The sequence below is a fragment of the Drosophila simulans genome, chromosome 3L (genome assembly GCF_016746395.2).
Source record: "Drosophila simulans strain w501 chromosome 3L, Prin_Dsim_3.1, whole genome shotgun sequence".
Lineage (NCBI taxonomy): Eukaryota > Metazoa > Arthropoda > Insecta > Diptera > Drosophilidae > Drosophila > Drosophila simulans.
In genome coordinates, this window is record NC_052522.2 from 2,493,225 (window position 1) to 2,519,196 (window position 25,972).

A 25,972-nucleotide genomic window follows, 5' to 3' on the forward strand; every position below is an offset into this window, starting at 1 on the left:
CTTGCTGCACACTTCCTCTCGCCGCCCAGTGCCACCCACTTTGTTGCCATTTTGGTTGCATTTGAGCGGGTGGCGCAGGGGGTGGAAATAAAAACACTAAAAATATAAAAAACAAAAGTGGGCAGGACAGGGGCGTGCGATAAGCCAAGCACACAAATAAGTTTACAACGCCCCAGCAAAGCGGGGGCAACAATAATAAAAGCGAAAGAAATACTAGCACTAAAAACGCGAAACCAAAAACTTTTTTTAAATGCAGTCAAAAGCAAAAGTTCAAGCTAACCAGGAGAAAAAAGGCAGAAACTAACCGAAATGAAAATAGAAGGCAAAGTTAAAACCGCCGAATACAAAAAAATTATTGAGAAAGCGTGAAAAGAGGAAAGTCGCCAGCGAACGGGGAGCGGAAAAAATGTTGAGAGCAAAGGGCCAAGTTAACTAGAAAATGGCCAACAGCTAGAGTCATCCAAAAACGGCGGCAAGAGAAGTAGCAGCCGCTAAGAAAGTTAATCCTGCAATCTGTTTCAGTTCTACATGCCGCTGCAACAAGGACACTTCGAGAAAAAGCAAAAAGCTTTATTAAAATCATCTACAAAATAGTTAAGGGTTTTAAGAGTCAGCAAGGAAATGAAGGCATTTGCATTTCAGTGTTTTCAGTGTTTTCAGGACTCCTATCGTTTTGAATTTCCTACTATTCAAACTATGCTGAACTATAGGATGATTGTTTGGAGTGCAGTTGAAAGTACTCCACAATTACACAGGCCAATGCCGAAAATGGCCCACAATTGACCAGCAAATTGCCCGAAAATTTGGCCCACTTGCCTCCCAGAAAAAGGATTCAAGAGGAGCAGGAGGAGGTGGAGGCGGAGAACAGGCCTTGTGTCAAGGACAAACGTTTTGGGGACAGCGAGCTCAGCTGGGCAGGCTGCCAAAAAAAAAAAAAGAGAAGGAAAAGGGAGGCACAAAGAGTTGCTCCTGTTGAGCCCCAAACATTTGGCCGAAAGATAAATGAGAGTTGGACTTGCAGCTGGTCCCGGTCCTTGCTGCTCCTCTGGCCACGACTTTTGGCCAAGGACGACAAGGACATCATCAACACATGGCCGTAACTGCTGTCGCTGCTGCAATTTATGTAAATTGCGGGCTAGTCGAAAGAGCCAGTGCCAGAGAGAGAGTTGTATGCCAAAAAGGCGAGATCAGAGAGTTAAGCAATTGCCACTTGCGACAACGCTGCGTATGTGCGATTTCCCTTGCCAACTGCAAATGAATTTCAATTTTGCATTTCGAAAAGCATTCCCAGGGGGCGTGAAGTTTTTCAATTAGTTGACCAACTTGCACTTTTGCCGCTCGCAGGCGAATTGTTTCTTTTTTCCAGGCTGAAATTATGCAATTTATTTCAGTTCATCCGAAAGTTCCGTGCGCCTGATAAAATCATTTTTCTAGCCCTGAAGTTATGTTAATTGTACAGGCGATAATCATGGGGAGATTGTACTTTACACAAAGGACTCTCGAAAGCATGAGGGTCCCATAGTTGGGGAGCATTTTCCCTTTGAAGGGGGAAATTGTGCAGAAAAGTATGCCATAACAACTGGGTGGAAAACTTTTGAGTTTACTGCACCACTTCTCTTTGGGGGATTAAATCAATTGGTTACATTTTATTTCGGTATGTGGAAGCAATGCCACAATGTCATGTCATGTCATCTCAGTCTATTTACTGGCATTTACTGCTTTTTATTTCCAGGACAAATCCTTGACTTATCCGATCCCACATTAACTCATTTCCTGCTGCTGTCACTTGAACGTAAAAGCAGACACTCGTACAATTTAACTAAGCACAGAAACCACTTGCACAATGCACTTATAGCCCACCATTCATTTCCCAGCCACCCACTCAGGCAGCTCCATCCTCTATCCCAAAAACCACCCGCCCACACCCCCTGTGGCTTAAGTCGCCACCGCAATTTAAATAAGCTTAAAAGCGCAGCGAAGACCAAAGGCAAACTTGACTGAAATGCATTTCCCCACCCGCTCTGCATTTTCCCGAGATTTTTCCACCGCCACCGAAAAAGCCAAGGGGGAAAACCCAGAGATTCGGGCGGGGAAAAGCCAGCATATTGAATGCCAAATGAGCGATTAGCACTTGTCGCCCTGTTGATGCCTTTGGCAATGTCGTCCAGGATGTGACGATGATGGAGGAGATGGGATGGAGCGCTGGGATTCCCCGTTTGTTGGTTTTTGTGATTGCGCTCGAATACACTTAACACAAATTTCATTTGAATAAACTAAATGGAATGCACGGCCAAAGGAGACGGGATGCATAATCAGCAAAAAACTCATTAAAATGTTTAATCAGGAAAATGGGTGGCAAGTGAAGTTGTCAAATGGTGATATATTCAAATTAGTTGTTCTTAGTAAGAGAAATGTTTCAAAGGTTTTGTTGATTTACCCTAACACTTAGTTTAAGTAGTAATGACTATTTGGCAAATGAATCTAATCAAATTTTGATTAACATAATACGCAGTCAAACGCATGACAATTTTATTAAATAACATACCATATAATCAAATATTAATTTTATATCGATGTGAAAGCCTTTGTGTAACTATTTAGATTATCACAAAGAGTAACTCTGCAAATAAACTGTGTATCAATCAAACTGTTTGTTCGTAATTAAATGTGATATTCAGTGATTAGGCTAATCGACTCCGAGTGCCAAATTAACCGCAAAAGCCTCATTCCGAATATCCTTGAAATACACGAGCATGTCAAACCACAAAAGCGTCCTGTTGGCAAACAAATCATAGGCAGGAGAGGGCCAGGACCAATTGCCATTAATGCATGCGATGGGAAAACTACGGAAACTGGCCAATTGGACCAATTGGTGAAGGGGGTAAGTAGACATCGCTCTGGTTAGCCGTAAGTACGCCTGCCTATTGACACACCGAAGTCGGAAAATTGAAAACTGGCCACTAACGAGACTTACGACGCATGTGTGCGACTCTCCAACACGACAGACGTCTAATTAAAGGCCAACAAGGCACTGATAATGCCAGTCATAACCGGATATATCCTCGCAATGGGATCCGTTCGTCATCATCATCATCATCGTCATCGGAACGGCGGCAAGATGTCATCAGCAGGCAGAAAAGTGCCAGCGATGGCGAACATTAAATATTGATAATAATATTTTTCACCTACCAAACGGCGGGCGCACTGTGTTGACACTACAGCAGTTCCTCCTGCTCCTCCAGCTGCAGTTCCACTGGCAACTCGGGACGACTTAAAGTTTAATTAAAACTTATTTCCTGCGCCCGAGCACGAAAATGTTAATTAAAACGATGTTCGGCGAGAGATTGCCTCACATTTCGTGCGTTTTTACGCCTTTGCCACTTTATTTTTGCCAGCCAAAACGGATTTCGTTTCGCGCGCGGAATTTCCCGTTTGCCGTTCTGCGTTTTCCTATTCTTATTTCGGCAGCGTTACGATTTTCCAGCCATGCGACAGGATGAACGAGCGGCGGGCATGTGATTCGAGTGGCTCCGCGAATGCAGGACAAAACTGCACAGGACACGCAGGAGCGGAAAATGAGTGGAAAGTGCAGGCGAGCGGCGGCGACGAGCACAACGAGAGAAAAACGAGTGGAAAAGCGACGGGAAAGCCTCGGTCGTTTGTTCGTTGGTTTCCACTCCATTCCAAGTTGAGCTCGTCGTCACACGGCAAGCGTTCATAAATAAAGGGCCAAAAAACGGTCGACTAATTGACGTATGCAGCGCAGCACACATATTGCCAAAGAAACTACGGTTAAGTGTAATTTTTTCCGCGGCTAAAACGAAATTGCTTATTTGCGTGCGAAACGTGAAAATTCCACGACGAGGTGGCGAAAAAGCCAAGCCAAGGATACGTAATTCCTCTTCCTGGTAATGGCTCATAATAAATTGCCCCGAAACAAAAGCGTCGAAGACCGAACGCAAACTTGAACGCAAATAAGCGCAAAATAGCAAGCACAAAAACTATAACGATTGCAATGGGAACAACTTGCTGGGAAATCGTTTGAAAATTGCATTTAAATATGTGCAATAGCTTGCAGGAGGTGGAGATTGGACGGGTTGGAGGTGCGTTGGAGCTCAGGTTCCCCTGCCAGTAGACAATAAATCAATGGCAAGTCAATTCTGGGAGCAGCCACGAATCGTTTGAATCGCAGAAAGCCAGGCCGAGAATAAATGACTGCGAAAATCTAGATAAACTTAAACGTTTAACCGCCGTGTTTGAACTCGAGCATTCTGGGTTCACATGCGAAGATCTCAGTATTGGACTGCTTTCTTTCAAAGGGTTGAGGGTTAAAACATTATACTGCATGAATAGCTACAGCATCTATGTATTTCAATCTTTCAAGTTCTAGAAATCCAGTATCGAATATGGTCACAAATCCACTACCTCAGCTAATACCAACGACTAGGACCAGTTGACTGGATTAGAGTTGGTAATAGTTAAAAGAGTTTGGCAGTTTAAAGTGGCATCAGCTTAGGCCATCAGCATGCAGCTCAGCTGCACCAAAGCGAGTATTCACGTGCACTCACACTGCAACTGCAACTGCTACTGCAACTTTAACTCCGCCGGAGTCAACACTTCCGGGCGGAACAGACTCCGGATGGCGAGTGCATCAGCAGTTGACAAGCGACAGATTAGCTTACAATTACAACAAAGCCGGCGCTGAAAGGTGACTAAGCTGATGATGAATAGTAACCTGGCAGAGGAGAGGAGACGTGGGTGGTGGTGCAAAGTAAATATTTGCTCAATATGTGAGCGAGTGAATAAAGTTCAAGCAGGGCCAAGAAAATGCAGGGAAACTGCATACCGCCTGCTACGAAATACTTGGATTTCTAGATTAATTATTGGCTAATACATAAAATGCTAATGAGATGGTTACTTAGCATCAACAGAATGGGCAAAGGTAAATGTTGCTATTTTATTTGGGTACTTATGCTGATTAACTAGGAATAGCTTAGCTTCCAATGATGAATATTGGCAGAAAATGTGAGAAATCTAAGAAAATGCTTCGACTACAATAAACTACACAATAACTAGGTAATACATAAATGCACATTATGTAGAAATAAATAATGAGGATAATCAAATTACACTGATAAGTAAATTATATTAATTGACATGATAAAACTATAAGAGTAACATGCTAGTCTTTGAGTACATACAAAGTAAACATTACAATACATAAAAGAAACAAGACACATGCCTAAATTACAGACAATAAAATAAATTCCTTTGAAGTGACTTACCTAGAGCTCAACAATCTTTCGGCCTCGGCGGCGGTCATGTCATCCGGCAGGCTATCCTCCCGTGGAATCGCCGCAGCTGGAGTAGCAGCTTGAATCGGAGGAGCAGTGGCCACACTATGATTCACATGAACCTTGATCACCTCATCCACGACATCGTCGATTAGTTCCACATCTAATACATCGCCGTCCTTTAGATGGTTTATGATGTCCTCCTCATCCTCGCCAGCGCTGGTATCGGCATACTCCAAGTCCTGAAGCTCCAGAGAGCCTTGAGCTGGAGCTCGTCGCTCGGGAAGGACCGGAGCCTCTTCCTCCTCTTCGTCCTGCTGGAGTTCCAGCACCTCCACATACTCAACGGCGAGGTGCTCGTCCTCCTCTACGAGATCTAGTTCCTCCTCTTCGTGCGCATCGATGGAAGCAATGGGGGCAATGCCCTTCACCAAGGCCGAACGGGCGGGAGAACATTGGGGCGTGGACTTGGCACTGCCTCCACCACCCACACTCTGATCCTGGTTGCTGCTGTTGCGCCGCCTTATAGGTGAAACCACTCCCACGGGTGGGGAACTATACGACCCGCGATGCAGGGGAGATCCCTCCACGCTGGAAGAATTGGGCGACTGGATGAGAACGCCTCTTGAGGGAGCCACTGGCTGGGACTCCTGCACATCCGTCTTGATAATGGCGTAGACCGTGCTCGATTCCTGGCCGAAACCATTGGCTCCGTGGAACTTGCGCTGCATATCGGTCACCTTGGCGGTGTCGTATAGTTCAGCCTCCGATCCGTAAACCTCGCGACTTTCGCTTCCGTCGGGATTCAGGCGATAGCCCACGTCCACGTAGTTCAGGCTGTGCGGCTGCTCCTCCGTCTGGTCGTAGGCGGGCTGCAGCTTGGCCTTCAGTTCGGGCATGGACTCATTGAAGCCACCCTCGTCCTGGCTGGTCGTCGATATAATGCTCGGGGGACGCTGGCCAAGACCGGCGGCTGGCATGTTCACCGTGATGCTGCTGCGCTTGTTGGCCACTCGCTGAGGAGATCCGGTGGCGGAGCCCGGAATGGAATGTTGCTGCTGCTGCTGGGAGTTGTTGGTCGATGGCGAAGTTTCGTCCACAGATTTGCGACCTGGAAGATCAATAATTAACCATTAATATATACATAGATTATATTTGAAAACTACCAAGGCTTTAAATATCCCAAAAGATTTAACTTTAAAAAAATTACAAAATGGTATCTTTTATTATGAAACTTATTCTGAAACATATGTCATTATGCCAAATCCTCTTTGAGCATCCTTATCAGATCTTTTTGCATGTTGAGAAGCACATGAACACGCCCCGAGTTGGAATGCGGGTCAAAGTTCACACCATCCTGCAAATGAAGCTCGAAGAAATTCCTATATCTTTTCAACTCCTCCTCCAAAATGTCTTTTTTATCCAGAATCGGTTCACCACGCAGTTCCATCCTAATAAGTTCCATCAAATCGATCATACGTTTTCGAACATCTTCGGGTGACTTCTGACTATCGGAATTTTGAAAAGCGTTTGGCTTGTGATTTCTGAGTGAAAATTTAGACGGCGAAGATTGAGATCGACTGGTGAACGATTGCGTGGCAGAGGTAGAAGATTGGTTTGAACGAAAATTCGCTTTTTGGTTTTTGTAAAGCTGACGCACATCGTTATCACTGGTCGTGGGAACGGAAGGGAGGAGCCGTCGCCTTGTCTGCAGTTGTGGTTTTGAAATGGATTCAATAGTCCCGCCGGAAGGACGAGCACAATTCGAGAAGGTGTCCCAGTACTCAGATGTCGACCGTTTACCGCTGCAGTCGCATGACGAAGAGGAGGAGGTCACTGCGGCTAGAGGGGATTGATTCAGATCGCAGGAACGCTGCATTTCAGTCAGGTTTGGGCACTGCTGAGCCTTTGGCTTCTCCGAGAAGTCGACCCAAGCCAACTCCGCCGGCGGAGGCTGCTCGAAAACGCCAGTCAGTCGCCTTTGGTTCAGGCAAACACTGAAGTGACTCATGTACGCGTTGCGCATGCGCAGCTCGTAGAGGGTGTGGCAATGCATGGTGGTCAGTTTGTTGAGCCACAGCCACGAAGTCCTGAACTCCGGCGTATTTTCGCAGAACACATCCTGTGGACTTGGCGAGCAGTCCAGCATCAGGACAAAGTCATTGGAGAGCAGCGAGCTATTTTGGTCGTTCTCATCCGGCGTCCTGGCGCTACCTCGAGGGCCACTTTCCGCGTGCTGCACATGAGTGGAGGATGTGGTTAGGAGCAGGCTGGCATGGCTATTACTCTTCCTTCTATTACTCGCTACTTTCGAATCTGGCATAATTCATTTGTGTTATTAGGGTGTGTATTTAATTTTGTTTTGATCTAACAATCCAAAAATGTCAAGGGCAGAGATTCTCCTAGGTTCCTTCGATACTAAAATAGTTTGCACATTCCTGATCTTTAAAACATAGATAGTTGATTCACCGCTAAATATTGTGACACTTTCAATGAATTGTTTAATTAATCGTCCGCGTTCCTAATTTATTTATTTATGCACAAATTTGCCGGGGAACACGAATGCCTTAATGGATCAGAGCTAATCGCAACTTTCATATACACATTTCTGTATTTTGGGACTTTGCAGACTATTTTCGTGTGTAGGTGCTGATGCTAAAGCTGTCAACGGAAGGCATAAATATAGCCGCCTCCAAATACACGTATGTGTATATACATCTCTGAATTGGACCTTTGGGGATCTTTAGTGGGGAGATGGAGCAGACATGCGACACATACATATACATTTCGTTTTTTTTTTTGGTAAAACGTGTAGGCATTTTCCAATTGACAGTGGAATGTCTTAGAAGTTTTGTAAGTTTGCCAATTATCTTGGGCGCAGACGTATAAAAGTTTCGAGTTATTTTAAATATTTGTGTTTAACTATAGTTTTTATGCAGACACGTTTTTCTTTTTACTAGTACCCACCTCGACAGGCTTGACAAAGTTTTCGCAAACTGAGACACATTTTTTATTCAATTCACTACCACTTTTCAATGTTCTGAGACACACATCTTGTGATTAATAAGTATAAAAATATGGTAAATTAGCTAAGATTGAAAACGAATACGTTGCCACGGGTTCTGATATAGTAACCATGTATATGTCCCTTGCCCCAATAAACCTGCTATTATTTGCCAGCGAAGAGGGCCTGTCGAAGACATGATAGCAAAGCTAGGATTTCGGGTGCTGCCAGTTGACCGACCACAGGGGCCGGAATTGGCCAGCGTGCTGGATCTGGTCAAGTGCACCCTGGCGTATGCTTAATGCCAATTAGACATGCGTGCGCTTTTAATTAAGACCAGCATGAATACTTAATGCAAACGGGGAACTGAGGTCAGTTTCGGGGGCGGGACGAGCGAGAGCAGCTGGCGAGGGCCAATGCGGCGTATGTGTGATTTCTGTTTCGGTTCAAGTAAATAAACTTGATGAAAATTCAAGCCAAATTCCGAAGGTCGGCCGTTGAGTGGGGGAGGCGTAAACAAACGCAATTGAAATCGATGAAAAATCGAAGGGGAAAATCACACTTTTGTTCGCTCTGTGTGTGCGTTGTATAATGAGATGCGAAAATTAATGAAAAACCGGGCCAAAAATAAATGCTTTGCAAAAAAAATGGCACGAGAATAAAAAAAAGAATAAAAGCAAACAAAAGACAATTAATGAGAAGTAACAAATGGCAAATCAGAAAAGGGGGTAAACGAAATGGGAAAAAGTTTTCAATAAATCAAGGTTTATAAATAACTTTCCCAGTAATTGAAAATGAATGAATAGAAAAAATGCAACTACATATATACATATTCAACGAACGCTTTCAATGAATCAAAGGCAAAAAATCGATTTGAGTTTCTAAAAAAAAAATGGGTGAAAAAATGTAGGCACTTGCTTTTCACTTTGAGGAACGACCACTAAAACCATGAAAAAATTTGACTAGTAAAATGCAAAAATAATTGTTTGAGGAACCACAGCAAAGCAACGGCAAATTAGAGAAGCCAAAAACAGGGAAAAGGAAGATTTTGCAAGAGACGCCAGAAGAAATGTCAAGACAAAAAACGGAAGTTGCTGTCAAAATGTGCCAAAAACCCACAGATAAGAAGGGGAATCCCCGGAAAGAAAGGCAGCTGCAGTGTGTGGGCTGGCTGGGTGATATAGAAAGTCGGCGCTTGTGTACTTGTTGGGTCAACTTGCAAAAGTCCTGACAATGCAGATATGCATAATGAAAACACAAACGAGACCAAAACAAAGGAGAGTCTTAAATCTCTGTGGCTAAAAAGAGGACACAAAGATCTTCTGCATGTCCTGCAAAATAGCTGAGCAGGCTAAACTCCTGGGAATTCATTAAAGCAAAAATAAACAGCAATCTGAACGAATGCACAAATATTTCAAATTTCCATGGAAGATAAAATTCTGTTAGTTGCAAATTTAAATGCTTCGTTTGTGACATATGAACAAGTTTCGAAAAAATATAAAAATTCTTAAATAGTCACAGCCTCTTAATAATATATTTTGATTTATATCTAAAAGTTTTTATTGACAGAAAACTATTTCAGTGATTCACTGACTATAACTTAAATAAACTGAATTACGACAAAATAAAATTCAAATGGAAACGAAGAAAATATTTCAATGCATTTAAAACCGAAATTGATTTTAAATACTTGAGGACACTTTTTAGCCCAAGGAAAATATCTCAATGCAAGTCGGAGAATATCTTTTGGCCACATTCCTTATTTCTGTCCAGCAGCAACAGGCAAACTGAGGGAACAAAAGGCAACACTGAAATATTTTACAACCTCTGAATGGCGAAAACTGCAAACACATGACAATCGCAAACATTTTTGTTGTGGCATACAATTTCAAATTTGAAAATAAACTCGGCGAAAGGAGAAAAAGCAGCGGAAGAGTGCGAGAAAAATGGGAAAAAAAGTATAGGAAAAGTTTAAACGTTCTCTGGTGGCTGTTGCCATGCCAAGAAAAACTTCCCACAAATGTGAATGAATTTTTTGAATATTTTGTTTGTCGCCACAACAAAATGCAGTTCGCTGAACCTCCGGCGAAACAAAGAAAGGCTTCCATAATTTTCGATATCCAGAAGATACTTTACAGCTGGCAGATGCTTGCATCTTTTGCGTTCTTTTTGCACATTTTTCTCTACATCTGTATTTTCTGCCCGCCATCAATTAACTCTTTTTAAATATATATTAGGGTCACTCGGGCAGTTTGCAATTTAATTTCAGTTCAAATCAATTACGCAATGTGTAAAGTTGCAAGTGAATGAATACCTCCACACTTAGATCTGATTCAAAAAGAGGATCGCCATTCAATGAAAGCACTTTCCCGGCGCGGTTCAAATTGTCAACTGATCAAAACGACGGTGACAAGAAAAAGCCAGAGCTCTCCGCTCCATTCAAGACAATTCCAGACTCCGAAGGCGAGGATCTGTTATCAGCCAGGGGGACAAAAAAGCCAAATCTGACACCTCACGTGCCCCTCGAAAATCGAACAAACCCACAACAATCACGCCCCTAGCTCATGGTTACTATATATTTCGATTTTCTATTTGCCTCGGGGCAACGTGCGGCAAATAATTTGTTTTGATTTGCACGGCTTCGGATTATCTTCACTGTACTATAGACTATATTTTGAATTATTTTGTTTTGGGAATTCTTCCGATTACGCGTTCGAATTCTTTTTTCGATTTTATTGCGAAAGTTCTTGCCCGCTTATCAACGCGACATCAACTGAAGAACGACCGCAGAAAATTTTCGCTTTTTCAGCATCGCCGCGAAGAAAAGAGCGTGGAAAATGAGCATATAGCCGAGATCGACCGATCGGCGCATCATTCTCTCTCCGCCGTGCGTTTTTTGGGGCCAGACATGAGGCAGCCAAGTTACAGGGTATTCCGAGTGGCTTTCGAACACATTCTTCTCGAGGGTCGCCGCTTGTCAAGCTGCCAGATTTCAAAATCCGCAAAATGAAATGTTGGGAAAGGCCAGAAATCCGAGAGAATCAGTCAAGTGTCGAGACAGATTTTTCGACTAGTGATATCTAATAATAAAATTTAAAGAAAATAGCTGAAAACGACAGAGTAGGAAATTTGCTGTATATCTTTTTGGAACCATCAAAAATAAACCTTTTATGGCTTTATGGTTCAAACAAAAAAGAGCTGCAAATCAAATTAATTATCTGCAGGAAAATTAACACAATTTCCTTCAGTGTAGTTGACAATTTGGACATCACACTGCGTTTGTGGCGATTTCCAAAGAGTTTTCTCTCTTGCGAAATGTCGCGTTGATGATTTTCTCGATGTGAACATATTTCAGCACATTTTCGCAATGGACGTCATCAGTTTGGCGTGAAAAGAAGTGACGGAAAACCGTGAAAAAAAACTACAACATAAATGAGAAAAATGCGAAGATGCTGGGTGGTCAAAGTAGGCAAACAAAGGAGAGGAAAAGCGAGGGGAAACGTCTGCAAGTGGCTGTCGAAAAGCCCACGCGCCTTCCATTAAGACATTGGATCATTGAACTCTTGCGGTAAATTGCTCTATAAAATTCACAACATATATATTATAACTATATTCTCAACTAACTGGTTTTTTTTGCTATTGTCAGTTGAATAGTTTTAAGTCAGTTGTTAATGCTTTTTATTTATACTTTGAAATAAAACAAGAATTCTATCGACAGTTGTCATAAGCAGTGCAAGCAGTTTTGCTACTGGCGCCATCTGTTGTTCGGCAGACTAAGCTCTGGTGTATAAGCAAACTAAGAGAGCACGAATGTAGCTGAGACTCGAACCACCAGTGCCAATACTAGGGCTGCAGTGACTTTAGCGAAGACAGGAACCCTCTTCTGGCAAAATACACCGAGCAAAAAACAGTAGTTAACACTAAAGGGACTTTAAGCAATAACATTTGAAAAAGAATTATAATAATGATGACTTTCAATAGAAGGAACTTCTAAGCGATAAAGACACCATTTATTTGTCGGCATTAGTGCTCTTTGTGAATAAAAGCGTACATCGTTTGTTGGAAATTGTGTGCGCTGTCTTCATTGTTTTCGTTTTGTTTGCGTTGGCGGCACACACACACAAATGCAGCCGAGCCCCCTCTTTTCTACCAGTCTACTATTCGTAACATATTGTCTATATTTGAGCGGCTTTTAATTTGTGATAAATAAAACCTTCCGTTTGGGATTAACCAATATATAATGATAAAACATTTGTGCCCATCATGTTTCATTGTGCTGATATATAAAGTGGAGCACAGGCAACTTTTGGCAGGCATAATTTACTGACAGACGGCGGCAGACATTGTGCACTAAAAGAAAAAACTGTAGAGTTGCTCGGCTTCTGTAATTATGAGAACTTAGTGTTTTGGTGCTAAGCAATCAAGAATATGCTTTATCAATAATACTAAGGAAGTTTAGTTTCCTTTAAGTTTCTTTTAGTGCACAGTTTGGGACTTTCCCCCACCTGAAAGCACCCATCTCTTCTCGTTGGCGTCGCAGTTGTATTTGAGTAGTATTTTCCGCGTTATTTATAAACTCTTGAATGTGACAGGCGGACGCAGGCCATTCAAAATGTGCCATGCAGCACAGAAGCCTAGGCCTTCCGTTCGACTCTATGTTTCTATTTCTCTTCACTTCGCCCCCGATCCCCCATTTTAGCCCCAATGAGTCCGTGCCCCATTCATGTGTGCTCGTCATGTCTCGAGTCTGACACTCGTTAAGGGTATGGCCAAAGGTACAGTGATTCATTTAAAAATATTAGTTGAAAACGTTCCTTTCATCGAGTTTGAGAAACTAGTTACTAGTTACTACCTTAAGGTTTAAATAAAATTATATCAAAAGTTGACACATTTTCAGCTTACTGTGTCTTCACTGTAGATATGATGTTTATAGAGCAAATTCCCATTTGCATTTAGATGGCGCTAAGCAAATGACGGGTGCTGTGTCAGCGATTTGACAAGAAAATGCTGTAAAAATTGCGTTTGGTCTACTAAAAGAGCACGGGAATAGGCGAGTACAGGGAAATGGGCAAAAACGACAGACACTCCATTCAAAGAGAAGAAAAACTGGAACTTCAAACATACATACTACATACTAGGCAATTGCAGACACAACCTACCCCAACTTGAGCACATAATCCAATCCACTTAATTCCATTGCGCCCTCCGCAGCCATTAAATCAATAAATCAAGGTGCGCCACGCCCCCTTCATGAACCACACAACACTGCCATTTATGAATTAAAAAGACTTCCAGACCCCAGTTCGCATCGCCAGATAACCAATAATCGGCAGAAGCTACAACTCGTGGAGTAAAGCAGACAGTGGAAACAACATGACTTTACAAAAAATTTAAATACCCTTACAAACCAAATATTATAGGGTACTTTAAGTGCCAAAGTGCTTATGTTTTTTTTACTATACTATATTATTATACAGCCAAGTATCAGATAATTAGCAAGCAAAATATGTTAATTTGCCAACTATATGCTATATTTGTATATATAAATCGGGCATGTTGCCAACAATGATGTAATTAACATCCATTGTAATATCAACTGCATTTTATTTAAGTCAGAAATGATCAAAATTTCAATATATCCTACTTATTCGCTTTTTCATTATAATGCCATCTTGATTCGCCAGTCATAAAACTCCCCCGAAAGAGCATCGAAATGTGGTATCTTCGGGATGAGAATCGAACTGAGATTGAGAACTGAGGCTGCTGGAGGAAGTGCGGCGTGCAAATTCCAATTCTGTAATCAGCAGCAGGATGGGATGGTTTGGGATGGCGGACGAGAAGGCAGAGGAGCAACGCATCATTGAATTCCTAATCTGGCATTAATACAATTTTATGTGCGGAGTCGCTAGAAGAGCAGAGTCCCAAGAAGAAGACCCCAAGAGGGGGCGGGAATCCCAACAAAATCCGCCAAACGCCAACGAGCCTCGGACCATGAAGATGGGCGACGACAGATTGTGAGCATTGCACTCGAGGAGGAGGATGAAGTGCACCAGGGAACAGGGCAGCGGAATGCTCGGATGGCGGCGGGCGGCGGGCAGCAGCGTTTGGAATGTTGTCGAGCCGTTGTCGTTGGGGGCTGCATTTGATATGCCTGCTGTGTTTGACCCATATTGGAATTTGCCTCCAGAGCACACGCAGAAAAATAAAGGTAACTTTTTAAAAGGCACATGGCACATGGTTTAAAAGTAAGTTCCATTCACTGCAGTTCATAAGGTTACTCTATTTTCTCCCAGTGTAGAAACAGCAACAGAGTCGAGTTTGAAGAGGTGGTGTCAGGAGGACAAGGAAGGGTCTTGGGCGGTGGAAGGGCGGAGTTGGGGCGGCGCGCAAGTCACGATTTGTACACCGCTTAGAAAAACTTGTAATGAATGTGGGATGCAATGAAATGGAATGGCTGGGGATGAGCTGGGGGCCAGTGGAGGACAACAGGAGGCCACTGCACAATGAAGTCGACCTGGCAGTTCAGCACACACACAAACACACACCTAAACAAGAATGTCTGGAAGGTGTTTGAACTCAAGCCAGCAAAGTTCAAAACTTCGCAATAAAGGAAGTTCGAGAATGCCCTGAGACGAGTTGCTTCTGGTTCCTGATTCACAAGGCTATCAATTATGGCCAGAAAGGAAGGAAAAGACCACAACAAAATGGAGCAACATGGAAACTAGAACTTCCTTGGATTAGCCTGACTTTGATGTCCGTAGACAAGGCGTATAATAAGATTGGAAAGCCCTTTTAGCAAGCCCCTATCTATTTACACATTTAATCTAAATACTATCAGCTCCATGATGATTCATGAAAATATTCTGGCCTGTCACCTTATCAACGTTATCAGCGGGGTTTTTGTTTGGCTTTTTAGTACTTTCCTGAGAAATTGTTTTGCTTTTGTATGCATTTTTGTCTACCAAAAATGTTTGTGAATAATTTGTTTTGCGTGGAATGCTTTATATTATCTTTGTAAAGAAGCTCACCTTCATTTTCGCTGCGTCGTCGCCTGGGAACACTGTTGTAGTTGCCTCCGTGGTAGTACTCCATCTCCGACTTCTCCGTGGACTCGTTCTCCTGCTTTTCATCTTCAGTGTGAACTGGGGACGAAGGTCCCGAGGAGGCACTGGCCACCGGTGAGCCAGAGGTGGCCGAATTGGTGCTGCCACTGAGTCCATTGCCGGGATACTGTCCGTTTCCGGATCCGCCGTCCAGTGATCCCCTCTTGGCCGGCTGCATTAAGTACGAGCTGGTGGGCGAGGCGCAGGATGAGGGCGTGGAGCAATTGGTCAAGGGCAGAGTATCCTCGATGAGATCTACGGACTTCTTGCGCGGCTTCTCCGGCGGAATGGGAGCTACTCCCTGATCGCAGGAGTTCCTTAGCAGCTCCTGCTGCTCCTGCATCAGGGATCGCTGAAGCACAGCTGCCGATTTGGCCGGAGGTGGAGGCGGAGAATTATCCGCAGTTTTAGTCGGCGACTGACGCACCCTGTCCGGATTGAACTTTACCGGACTCACGTTCTTTGGCTTGACCGCCGGAATGGGCGGCAATGGTGGCGACTTGACCGGACTGCCAATCTTCCCGCTCCTTGGCTTGATTTCTGGCGGAGCCTGCGCTCGCATTGGCGGATTGGGACTGGCATTTGGTGGAGGTTGTGGCGGTTCCATTGCCGGTTTGGCCACCTTTTCGCTATCCATGATCAGTCCGGTTCCGGGCACTGTACGTATGATATCGCAGCGGTTTAGATCGCTGTGCGTCCGAGTTGTTTTGGTCTTGGTAAAATGGGAGGTCCACTTCTTCTGCTTCTCGATCAGCTCCCGTGAATTGAACTTCCGCTCCGGTTTCTCCGGCTTGTCACCGCCTGAACTGGCGAACAGAGCACTCACTGACCCGCTGGCCGGTGGTGGAACAGGCGATGGCTCCTCCGACTTCAATCGGGATATATTGTGCTGCGGGTACTTGACCACCGAGGTGGGGACCACTTGCGCCGCTGGTTCCACAATAAATTTGCTGTTGCTCAAGCGTTGCTCTGGTGGTACTCCGTTCTGGGCCACAATGGCGGCATTGTTGTTGTTGTGAACGAGTGATACCCCGGAGGGAAACGGAGTCCTCCGCTTGGGCGGCGACTGCGAGCGATCGGAGGAGCGTGATGACGAGCGATCCGAGCCGTCACATAAGTTGTCCTCCCGCGATCCACTTCTCAACAGTCGAGAACTCACATTCGAGTTGGACTCCACGCCCAATTTCTCGAACAGAGCCCGGGCGTTATTGAACCTGGCGGAGTGGGATTCCGTTCGCACCGCCGGAGCTCCTTGGACGTGGGCGTGGTGGGCAGCAGCAGCGGCGGCGGCGGCAGCGGCGTGGGCGGCAGCCACAGCGCTTAGCTGCTCCACCGGCTGGATCTCGATGGGCTTGCGCTGGAAGATGTTGGCTATCTGGCTCACCTTACCCACGGGTGCGGGTGCATGGTGCATCGGTTTCTCCATGATTAAACTGCAAAGAATTCAAAGAAAATTTTGTTTAGAATAGATAGGTTCGATCATTCGTTATCCAATATTACAATTTAATGCAACGTTTCTCTGGTGAAAACAACTTGCCAGAAAATAAAAAAAATTATCTTATAAAACAATGTTTGGTGCGTATTCCGGTGTTTTTCCTTTACTATCGGAAGTCTTGTTTATTAAGAGATTCAGTTATCTATGATACAAATTCAACCCAGCCGCACCCTAATGGACAAACTGATAAAATCGATGGGTAACTATAACGCTTATTGCAGTTTTACCTTTGCCATTTTCTTGCTCATCGATTTGACTGACTTTCGCGGCGATTTTCACCTTCACTTTCTGCTGATTTCTATGATTATTCCTTTGTCATGCGTATGTTTGTTATTTTCTGCACATCAAACACAATTAAGGTTCCATTGATATGGATGGGCCCCCTAATATCCGGTCCCTGCTCCCTCGTCTTCCAGCTGAGTTCCCAGGTGTTGGATGTGTGAAAGTCTTTGAAAAAGTGAACAAATTTCAGTTGTTGGTGCTTCGGCGAGAAAGAGACGGCATTGCCATATGGTATCCAACTGGGGCTTTCTTTGCAGAAAGGCGAAGAGAGGCCGCGAGAGACACGGAGAGCCCCGGAGAGCGGGGAATGTCGGTGCGACATTGAAAGCTATGCGATGAGGTGTAGGTGATAGGGTAGTGGTTACCGTTATCGGCTCGGGCGGTATTGATTTACGAGTTGGGCTAGGTTGGCGCCGCAAGATGCCCTACTGGCAATGGGAAATATTCCTATGAAGAATGGTTTATAACAATCTGTAGTGGGATTTTACAAAAGATTAAACACAACTTCATAACTGCTAATAAAGTAGAGCTATCTAACCCTGCTCGTAGAATTTTAAACCTACTAATCTCCGCTAATGAGCCAAACTAATTTTATAAACATTACCCCACCCAGACCTAATTAAGACGCCTAAACATAACTAACTTCTTTATAATCATAATTCTCTGTGTATTTTCTGTGTGTCAGAGCGCGGTAGGCGAAAAAAGCGCAGTTTGTGCCACACAGACTATCTTAACGCAGCAGACAGTCGAAACTTATCGCAAAGTCAATAAGAATACGCGCCTAACTAGCTGGAAAAGAGCAAACACGAGCGAAGAGGTAAACAAATGGCCCGATAGTGAACTCACACCCATGTCCACACAATTAGGAGGAGCGACCGAAACCGAGACAAAGGTCGGATCTGAACAGTCGGCCGCACTATGCAAATATCTGCCCGGGGTCTTGTGTCTTGTAAATATGGAAGCGACGCAAAAGTCAGAGCCCGAAACACGAGACAATGGCGACGGATGGGCACTAATCTAATCTAATCGAAATGCACAATGCATGTGACCGCGAATAAGGATGGAATAAGGTGGATAAGATAAAGATTACGGCGAGATAAATATAGCCGATGATCTCGTCCGTCGTTGGATCATTCAAAATCACCCGTACCACATGGCGGATGAGTTGAATCGTAAAGGCTTCACTTAAAATATTACGCATCCGCCGCGTTGCTCCTTCCCGGGGGAAAACGACGTTGCACTCAGTGCATAATATTCGTGGTAAATGTTTAAAGAGCTCGCAGATTTATTTGGCTGCCGAGCTGATATTGATTTAATGACAGTTCCTCTCCATTTATCCACAACCATCCACCCTCATTATAAATGAATGGCGCTGCCAGTGGCCAGAGAGGCAAGGACGTGAAAGGACATCGACATGGACACGACCAGCAAGCTACTCAAGTGCACAATCCCTGCAGCTTTTGGGGTGGTATTGGCTGCTCGTTTGGCAGACTACACTGCTATTTATAACAACCCCATGGGGTCCCTCCATGGCTCCTTGTCCTTGGCTTTTTGGCATCGCAATTTAAGCACACAGTTCATGGCAAGATCTCCCATTGAGGGCTTTCAAGGGTGAATGCAAGATGATGAATAGCCCATATAGTTTCTATATATGATAAGCAGAGAATTATCGATTATAATATCCCCTAATGGTTCAATATGCCTTTTAAAACTATTTAGTTTTACTCTTAAAAGATGCACACCATTCCCAACTGTGAACCATAATATCTATTACAGTTTCCGAGTAATTTGCATTATAAAAACGACGGAGAATCCATTCTGCCGCACCCTCGTTCTCAGCACAACTGTCACCATTATCATTAGCATAAATACGGATTAAGACACCCCATTAGAGCACTGTAATCAGCGCTAAATGCCCCCGATCATAACGATAACGATCATAATTTGCAATTTACGCCTTGCAAATGACAAAAAACTAGTTTACCCCTGTCTCTCTAATTTTTGCATAAATGTTAATTGCAGTCGGCAAAATGTTAAATTGCACTCGTTAGCTCAAACACGTGATCCCGGCGAGATGATGGAGGAGGAGGAGGGACTGGCACCAGGAGGAGGCCGGCCCAGGTGAGCAGCAGGTAGCCAGCGACGACGCCATGTGTTATAATTGCGTCAACATTCAGTCTCTTGAGCGTGAACAAGAAAACAATGTCAACAATGAAATGATGGCCCCATTGTGAATGGCAGTGGCACACCGGGTGCAAGTGGAGTGAAGTGGCGGGCACAAAAGATTGGTAGCAATTAGTGAAGCCACCTACCTACGCGCTCTGTGGATCCGTGGATGGTACTCCACCAAGCCATACCATATACTAGGCGAAGGCGAGATGGGAAGCCCCGCTGGGAGGTCTTGGAGTTGCCCACCAGTTCACACGAATTAAAGCTTGGCGCCAGGGAAATGATTCTTAATATGATATGAATAAAGGAATCGGAACAGCAGTAATGATGACGACATGGTGATGATGATAATGTCGGGAACCAAAGTCACTGCTCTGAGCAATCAGATCGGGGTTAACAAGAGGACAACCTCTTATAACAAAGTTATATAGATCATTCATACATTGTACCTAAGTAAATAACTAAATTAAAAAGAATTCAAAGCTCATGTTTTGTCTGCCAAAAAAACACTTCCTTTGGAATAACTTTTGTAATGATGTAAGATATAAGTTCATTCATGTATTTTTTCCACATTTTCTGTGTCAGCATTTTAGTTACATCTATGACTCTTGATTCAAAGATCAACCTTGGACGCTACTTCACAAAGAGTCGCCGTAGTTCCTAGTATTATTCTCCAGCTTTTGTGTGCTTAACAAGTTGTATTTCTTTCATTTGGATTCGAAGCCCAACCTTCGCTGGTCGTGACAACTGTCTGGCACACAGACTTACAGACCTGTAGACCAGGCCATTTTCCGCGTAGGCCTGGTTAGTAACACAACTAACGAAGGAACAGAGAAATATATAAAAAAAAACAGCCAACAACATTCACTTATTAAACGAGAACACAACAATTCAAGATGTTTTGATACGGTCGCCTTGCTACCGCAGCGGCGATGAATGCGAAACGAGTTGTTCTCGATGTTGTGTGTATATTGTGTGTTGTCTGTGGTTCGCTGGTCTTGTTAGACAAATTATGCCAATTAAACGGTGGGAAAACAAGTTGGCAAGTCTGCACGAGGTGGCCCCCAAGAGTGGGTTTCGCGATCCCACTCCGGCAGTCTCCCACTTCTGAAATTCCGCATCCAAACTGGATTGTGCCTACGTGCAAGAGCAAAAATGCATGCCCCACCGAACGAGTCTTCAAAGGATGCGCCCTGCCAAATTGAATAACCAGACGAGCAGCTCCATCACCGCACTCCACAGATCCCAGACCAGAACCAATTGAGATACGTCCTCAGCGCTCCAAAGTGTTTAGAGCCTCACACATCGATCCGGGATCCATTTGCATAATCGAACCGATTGACTTTTATAAGCCTGACAAATGACTGCCAGTGAGTCAGTGGCCTGGAATCGGGTGGAGGACACTGTCGTCGCCGGCTTGGCGAGTCACTATTCTTAAGCATTCCCAGGATGCTGGCACAGCATTTGCATACACTCCACCTCAGGTAGCAACCTACTCCATATGCTCCACATTGTACTGAGGGGATTCTTAAAATATTTACATTAAAATGCAGATTTGGGATTAAAAAAAAGTTCATCTAAAAATGGAAGTCGATCGGAAGTTCACCCAAGAAGTTACCTATCCTGTAATTGCTTATTATTAAATTATGAATATATTCAGAAAGTTATTTTTAATATTTTGCCAAACTCTTGTTGCTACCCTCGAGTGGTGTCCAAATAAACTAGACCTCAACGTGGCGCCATCGTCCTCGCGTTTTCCCCGAATGAGTCTCATGTGTGCATAATTAAGGAGCCCAGGGATCTACAAACTTGGCTAAGGATTCGCTACGTGTGTATGTGCTAGCGAGTTTTTTATGGCCTAACTGGGAGATGATGGGCTTCTAAAAAACAGTTGTGGCAGCTTTGGGAAGGGGACTTGCCACGGCTTATGGAACAAATGTTCCATATACTAAGCATACGAGTTGTCAGATGGGATTATGCTTCATCAGCTATAAGTTGGGCCATGCATAAAGTCTAGTTTATGGTAAAAAAGCGGTAAAAACTATTAAAATAAATAATGTAATCTTTAAATATTTGACTTTTATTGTTCATAAATGTGTTTTTATGTTAGTCAAGGTGTAATTATTTCCTAAAACTAATATATGGGATGTGTAATTGAAATTTACGAGCACTCCACAGTTGCATTAATCTCGCCATAAACCCGCTGGGCACTTGGATTTATTGCCCGGCGATAGCCAAAAGTTGACTCACCTTTCTCCTGGCCAATTCAGGTGCTATGTGGTGTCCTCCTTCCTCCTTCTCCTCGCTGGCCTCCTCGGCTCTTCCTTTGTTGTTTGATTAAACCTGCTCTACACCTAAAGCCTGGCTCCGCTCCAAACATTTGTCATTGTGGCGGGATGTTTGTAGTGCGCTTTTTCTGCAGTTTTTTTTTTCAACTCAAGTGGAGCCTGCTCCGGCTCCCCACTGCCAACTCCAAATCCACTTCCACTTCCACTTCCTCCCACTCGATGCACTGAAGCGTGTCTAGCTGTTTCTTCTCGTCCGTGGACGTCGTCGTGGTTGTCAGCCAATCAACCCACCGCTGGCCTCATCGGTGTCAGCATTTTTTGTTTGTTTGGTTTGCCTTTTGCGCAAGATGAAAATGCAAATTTCTGAAAAAAACAATCGGAGAAACAAACGCAAACAAGAGTTAGGAGAGCGAAAATGCAGTTAACAGAAATGGGAAACTTAAGTGATGCATGGTAAACAGTTGTACTAGTTCACTGCTTAAAATTACAATTTATTTTAAAGCGTTGTAGGTACATGGGTCTTATTTAAGAATCATTCATATCTCATACTGCTTTTAATCACATTTAATATGATTTTATAAGATACCTATTTTATATTATAATATTTTTCTCTGTGCACTTGCAGGTTCAATGAACCGAAAAACAGCCGAAAGCTGGCCAACGAAACCCAATAGAATTGCCACATTTTTAAGTTGCCCCTCCGGGGCACACGAAATTAGTTTGGGCTCTCCTTCGAGGGATTTGCCGTAGGGTTTCTCGCCGGAAAACTGAAGGTGAAATGTTGCCAACGGAAGCAATTAGTTTCATTTGGAGCTGCAGCAACTGGAAAGGGGAGAAAACACAAAAACACAACGCAACAGTTCAAGACGAGCGCCCAATCGACTGAAACCAAAAACCGGGGAGAAAGTCCGGCCAATTGATAAACAGACAGCGTGTTTCCAGTAGCTGGAGTCGTCAGCAGTCATCAGTCAACAATAACAATGTTATTAGCTTTGGAGGGTAAGGTAATCAAAGTGTCGTCTTAATTTGCCCCCTACAAACTCTATTTTCGGGGGTCTTTGGACCCAAGGTAAGCTCATAAATTTCCTCTGCCTTTTGCTGACGCCTACAACTTCAGCTGAAAATCATTCAGCGCATTGTAATTGTCTAATTTATTGTTGTTAAACAATTTCACTCGTTTATGGTGCGTGAGAAAATCGTTGTGGGTGTAATCAAATGGCTAAACAAAACGAAGAAATACAACTGAAATACGAGTCGTGCTAACAGAGTTACTTGAGGCAGGTCGCAAAGTTGTGGCAGATACCAGATAATAGCCTCAAGAGCATAATTTGCTAACTATATATTAGTTGTAAGAGAGTGTGGAATGGAAAGGGAAAGTCGCGGAAGGAAGGCAAATAATTTATATTGATTATAGCCAATTTATTCAGTGAGATGTGCAAATATTTATAGAATATATGACACCTTAATTAGGTTTACAAGCACAGTGAACGAAGTCGTTCTGGCCAAGTTGCCTGCTTTTCAAAACCCATTTGCAACATCCTCCTCATAATCAACACGCAATTCCGTCAACTGCCGCTTGACATTTGCGATTCATAAACTAGATGCTGGCTGAAAGTGCCAATAAGTTGGCATTAGAATCTGCTGTCTTGCGGTGCCTCTAATTACAATCAATCAGATTTCTCTCGGCCAAAAGCCTATGTCATTAGCTGGCCGGGTTTATTGGCGCTGGGAGTGAATCAGGAAAAGAGGTCTGTGCGGTTGCGTCGGCTCATAACGGTTTGATGTCGGTTCGAGCCATATGTGATTATTACCAAGTTGGCTATCGAGATGCGTATAAATCGTGTCGGCGAAACAGCGAAAACAGCTCGCTGGCTTGATTATAATTATTAGATGTCATAACTTTCAATCACAAAAATGCGTCAAGAGGTTGTTTCTCTTCGAGTGCTCATCGCATCAAGGCCGATCGACATGCCTTGATCAAGATTTCCACTGTAACTCTTACAAGACTTGCTAAATACAAAAGCAAATTAACAAAAGCGCTGGCCTTTTTCGTTTGAAGTTTCTCGTGTAAAACACATCCATGTTAGCTACATGTCGTGTTTTAGTTTTATTACGAACCCGGCTAGGTGTTGGTCTTTTCCCCCATCGCACTCCCCATTCTTTTGGCTTTTTATGGCCTCATAAGCTCAGGCCGAGGTCTGTCTGTGGAGGAAGAAGTAAACAACTTTTTCATGACCTTTTACGGTGCAGAGCCAGAAGCAGAAGCAGCTGCCCAATCCATAGCTAAAACTGAAAGCCAGGCTAAAACTAAAACACAGATGAGCAGCTTGACTCCGCCGCCGTGGAGGCCATGTAATGCCAGAAATTGGTTTCGAACCAGAAAAGTTCTCGCCGATGCTGTCTTGCCTTATTAAGAGCCAAGTTGCCGAGTTACCAAGTTTTAGGTGGGATGTCTGCTCCACCGAACTCCGGATAGACCAATAAAAAGTGACAGCCGGTGGGAAAATGTTAGAAGCCTTCCTCTTCTTGTTTCCAAACGGATTAAATGGGCAGTCAAGTGAGCCAGGTGGGTGGCTTTTTGATGTTTGTTGAAAGGTCGTTTAGAAACTACAGTCGATAGAGAAGAGAAAAACCCTTGCACATAAACAAGAGTTCATAACAATACCGATCTGCGGATCTTTAAAGTACTATTCACTCTTAAACTAACTAATTCCCAGCGCTAGAATTCGTTCTATATAACTTATCTGTTAAGTGCTTCTCAATTTCCGATTCTCCCAAGACATTCCACACATTTTCCGCCTCATAATCAGCTGAATTATCAGATTGCATGCCCCATCATCGCAGCTTGACGGCAATCGGGAAAAGTATTTCTAATTCACAGTTAAGCCCGCAATAAGCCGTTTTTAGCCACGTTAGTGCGCGTTGGCAAGACATTTTGCAGTGCGCAGTGCGAAAATCGGAATGATAATAACAATAAGTTAGGCATGCGAAATAAATTGAGCAAAAATGTTGGTAAATTACCCGCGCAGTGAAGCATGTAAGTGTTACATTAAATGGAGGCGGGACGGCCATTTTAATTGCCAAATACCCCACCGTCATGGGTTAATAATAATTATGGCTGGCCAAGTAGATAATCGTCATAAGCCAGGAGTTGCAATTACAATTGGAATAGCTACGAAAGCCATTAAAGTAATTGAAAATCCCGTAAGAAATGCAGCATTAAAATAGCTACAGAAAAGGTATAGGTAAACCATTTCAGGGCGTTACCCGTACATAAAGTAGATGAACATGCAAAGTGGCGGTGATAAAATAAGGCCTCTAACAACTTTCACAAGTCCTGTGCTCCACCCCGCGTCTCCCGGCCTTTCCACCACTTTCTTCCACTAGACAAGCTCATAATTTATTGTCGCTGCGGAAAATTGCTTTTCCAGGCTCTGCAAAGTGAGTTGCAAGGAGCGCAGCTAAGTACAAGTTGCATGTCAATTTTAATTGCACATTCGACGCTGTCAAATTGAATTTGACTTGCCATCGCGGCAGCACGTGGCTCCCAGATAAGATACACCAAATTATACATACAGAATAAATATTTTATTGGACGACAATTATTGATTGGGGCCTAAATCACGCGCTCTTATCGCCAGATAAGCCCAATATTCAGTTCCAAATCAAGTCTGGCCAATATCAAGTTCGGCCAACTTGGACAAATCCGCCAGCAAAGACGGAACTCTCTGCAAACAAGTTTCCATCGCAGCCGGCCAAGTTAATGAAATGTTGCAGCTTGCACAATATTGCCCATAATAATAAATCCACCAGCAGCAAAGTGCTGCCATCCATCCATCCACTGCCTCCCCCCTTCCCCGCTCTCACTCTTCAAATGATGGATTGTGGCAATGAACTTGACATTAATAGGGTTTCCTCTAACTGCCGCCTTGCGTGACCGACCCCGCCCCTTTTCTCCATTTACCATATGCCTTCTATGCCACATGGACTGACCCACCTGATGGACGAGTGAATCCCCGAGAGGAGGAGCACACATTTTCTCATGCCTTCCATGTTGGGACAAGTCAATCTCAATCTCCGCCAGAGTGCGAATCGTGGCCAGTGCACAAAGAATTTTTAATTGTGAAGAAGAGAGATGAACAAAGTTGCACTGAAAAAAATTAATCTTGCAACATAATTGTAGATAAATCAAATTGTTGCGAGTACTTAAGGTTTAGGTATAGGTTCTAATAATATTTATGTTGAAATTTATGTTGAAATACAATTTAGATTTTAAATTTTTCAGTGCAATGACAGTTTCCAGCCAACAGAGACAACAGCAAAGCCTAACCATAAAG

The 25,972-nt window shown here is 43.7% G+C and overlaps 2 protein-coding genes across 19 annotated transcripts in view; both read right to left on the minus strand.

Moving 5' to 3' along the window:
* LOC6736500 overlaps positions 1-21,911 on the minus strand; it is a 35,892-nt gene extending 13,981 nt beyond the window's left edge. For 17 of the 18 annotated variants that reach the window (XM_016170374.3, XM_039293735.2, XM_016170379.3 and 14 more), the window contains exons 1-3: positions 21,598-21,911; positions 15,327-16,834; positions 5,286-6,405 (exon numbers count right to left, since the gene is read on the minus strand). In XM_016170374.3, the coding sequence (XP_016030061.1) occupies positions 5,286-6,405; positions 15,327-16,827 (2,621 nt within the window). In that variant the 5' untranslated portion in view covers positions 16,828-16,834; positions 21,598-21,911. Of the gene's footprint in view, positions 1-5,285; positions 6,406-8,261; positions 8,317-15,326; positions 16,835-21,597 lie in introns of those variants that run through there. The other variant, XM_039293739.2, reaches the window with a different exon arrangement.
* On the minus strand, positions 6,501-7,705 carry LOC27208200. Its single transcript, XM_016183812.3, has one exon. It carries the CDS (start codon positions 7,615-7,617, stop codon positions 6,550-6,552), a length of 1,068 nt encoding a protein of 355 aa, XP_016030071.1. The 5' UTR covers positions 7,618-7,705; the 3' UTR covers positions 6,501-6,549.
* Positions 21,912-25,972: the final 4,061 nt, after the last annotated feature.

Excerpts from the sequence above, each read along its gene's own strand:
- LOC27208200 (XM_016183812.3), bottom strand. The coding sequence starts at position 7,617 with ATGCCAGATTCGAAAGTAGCGAGTAATAGAAGGAAGAGTAATAGCCAT.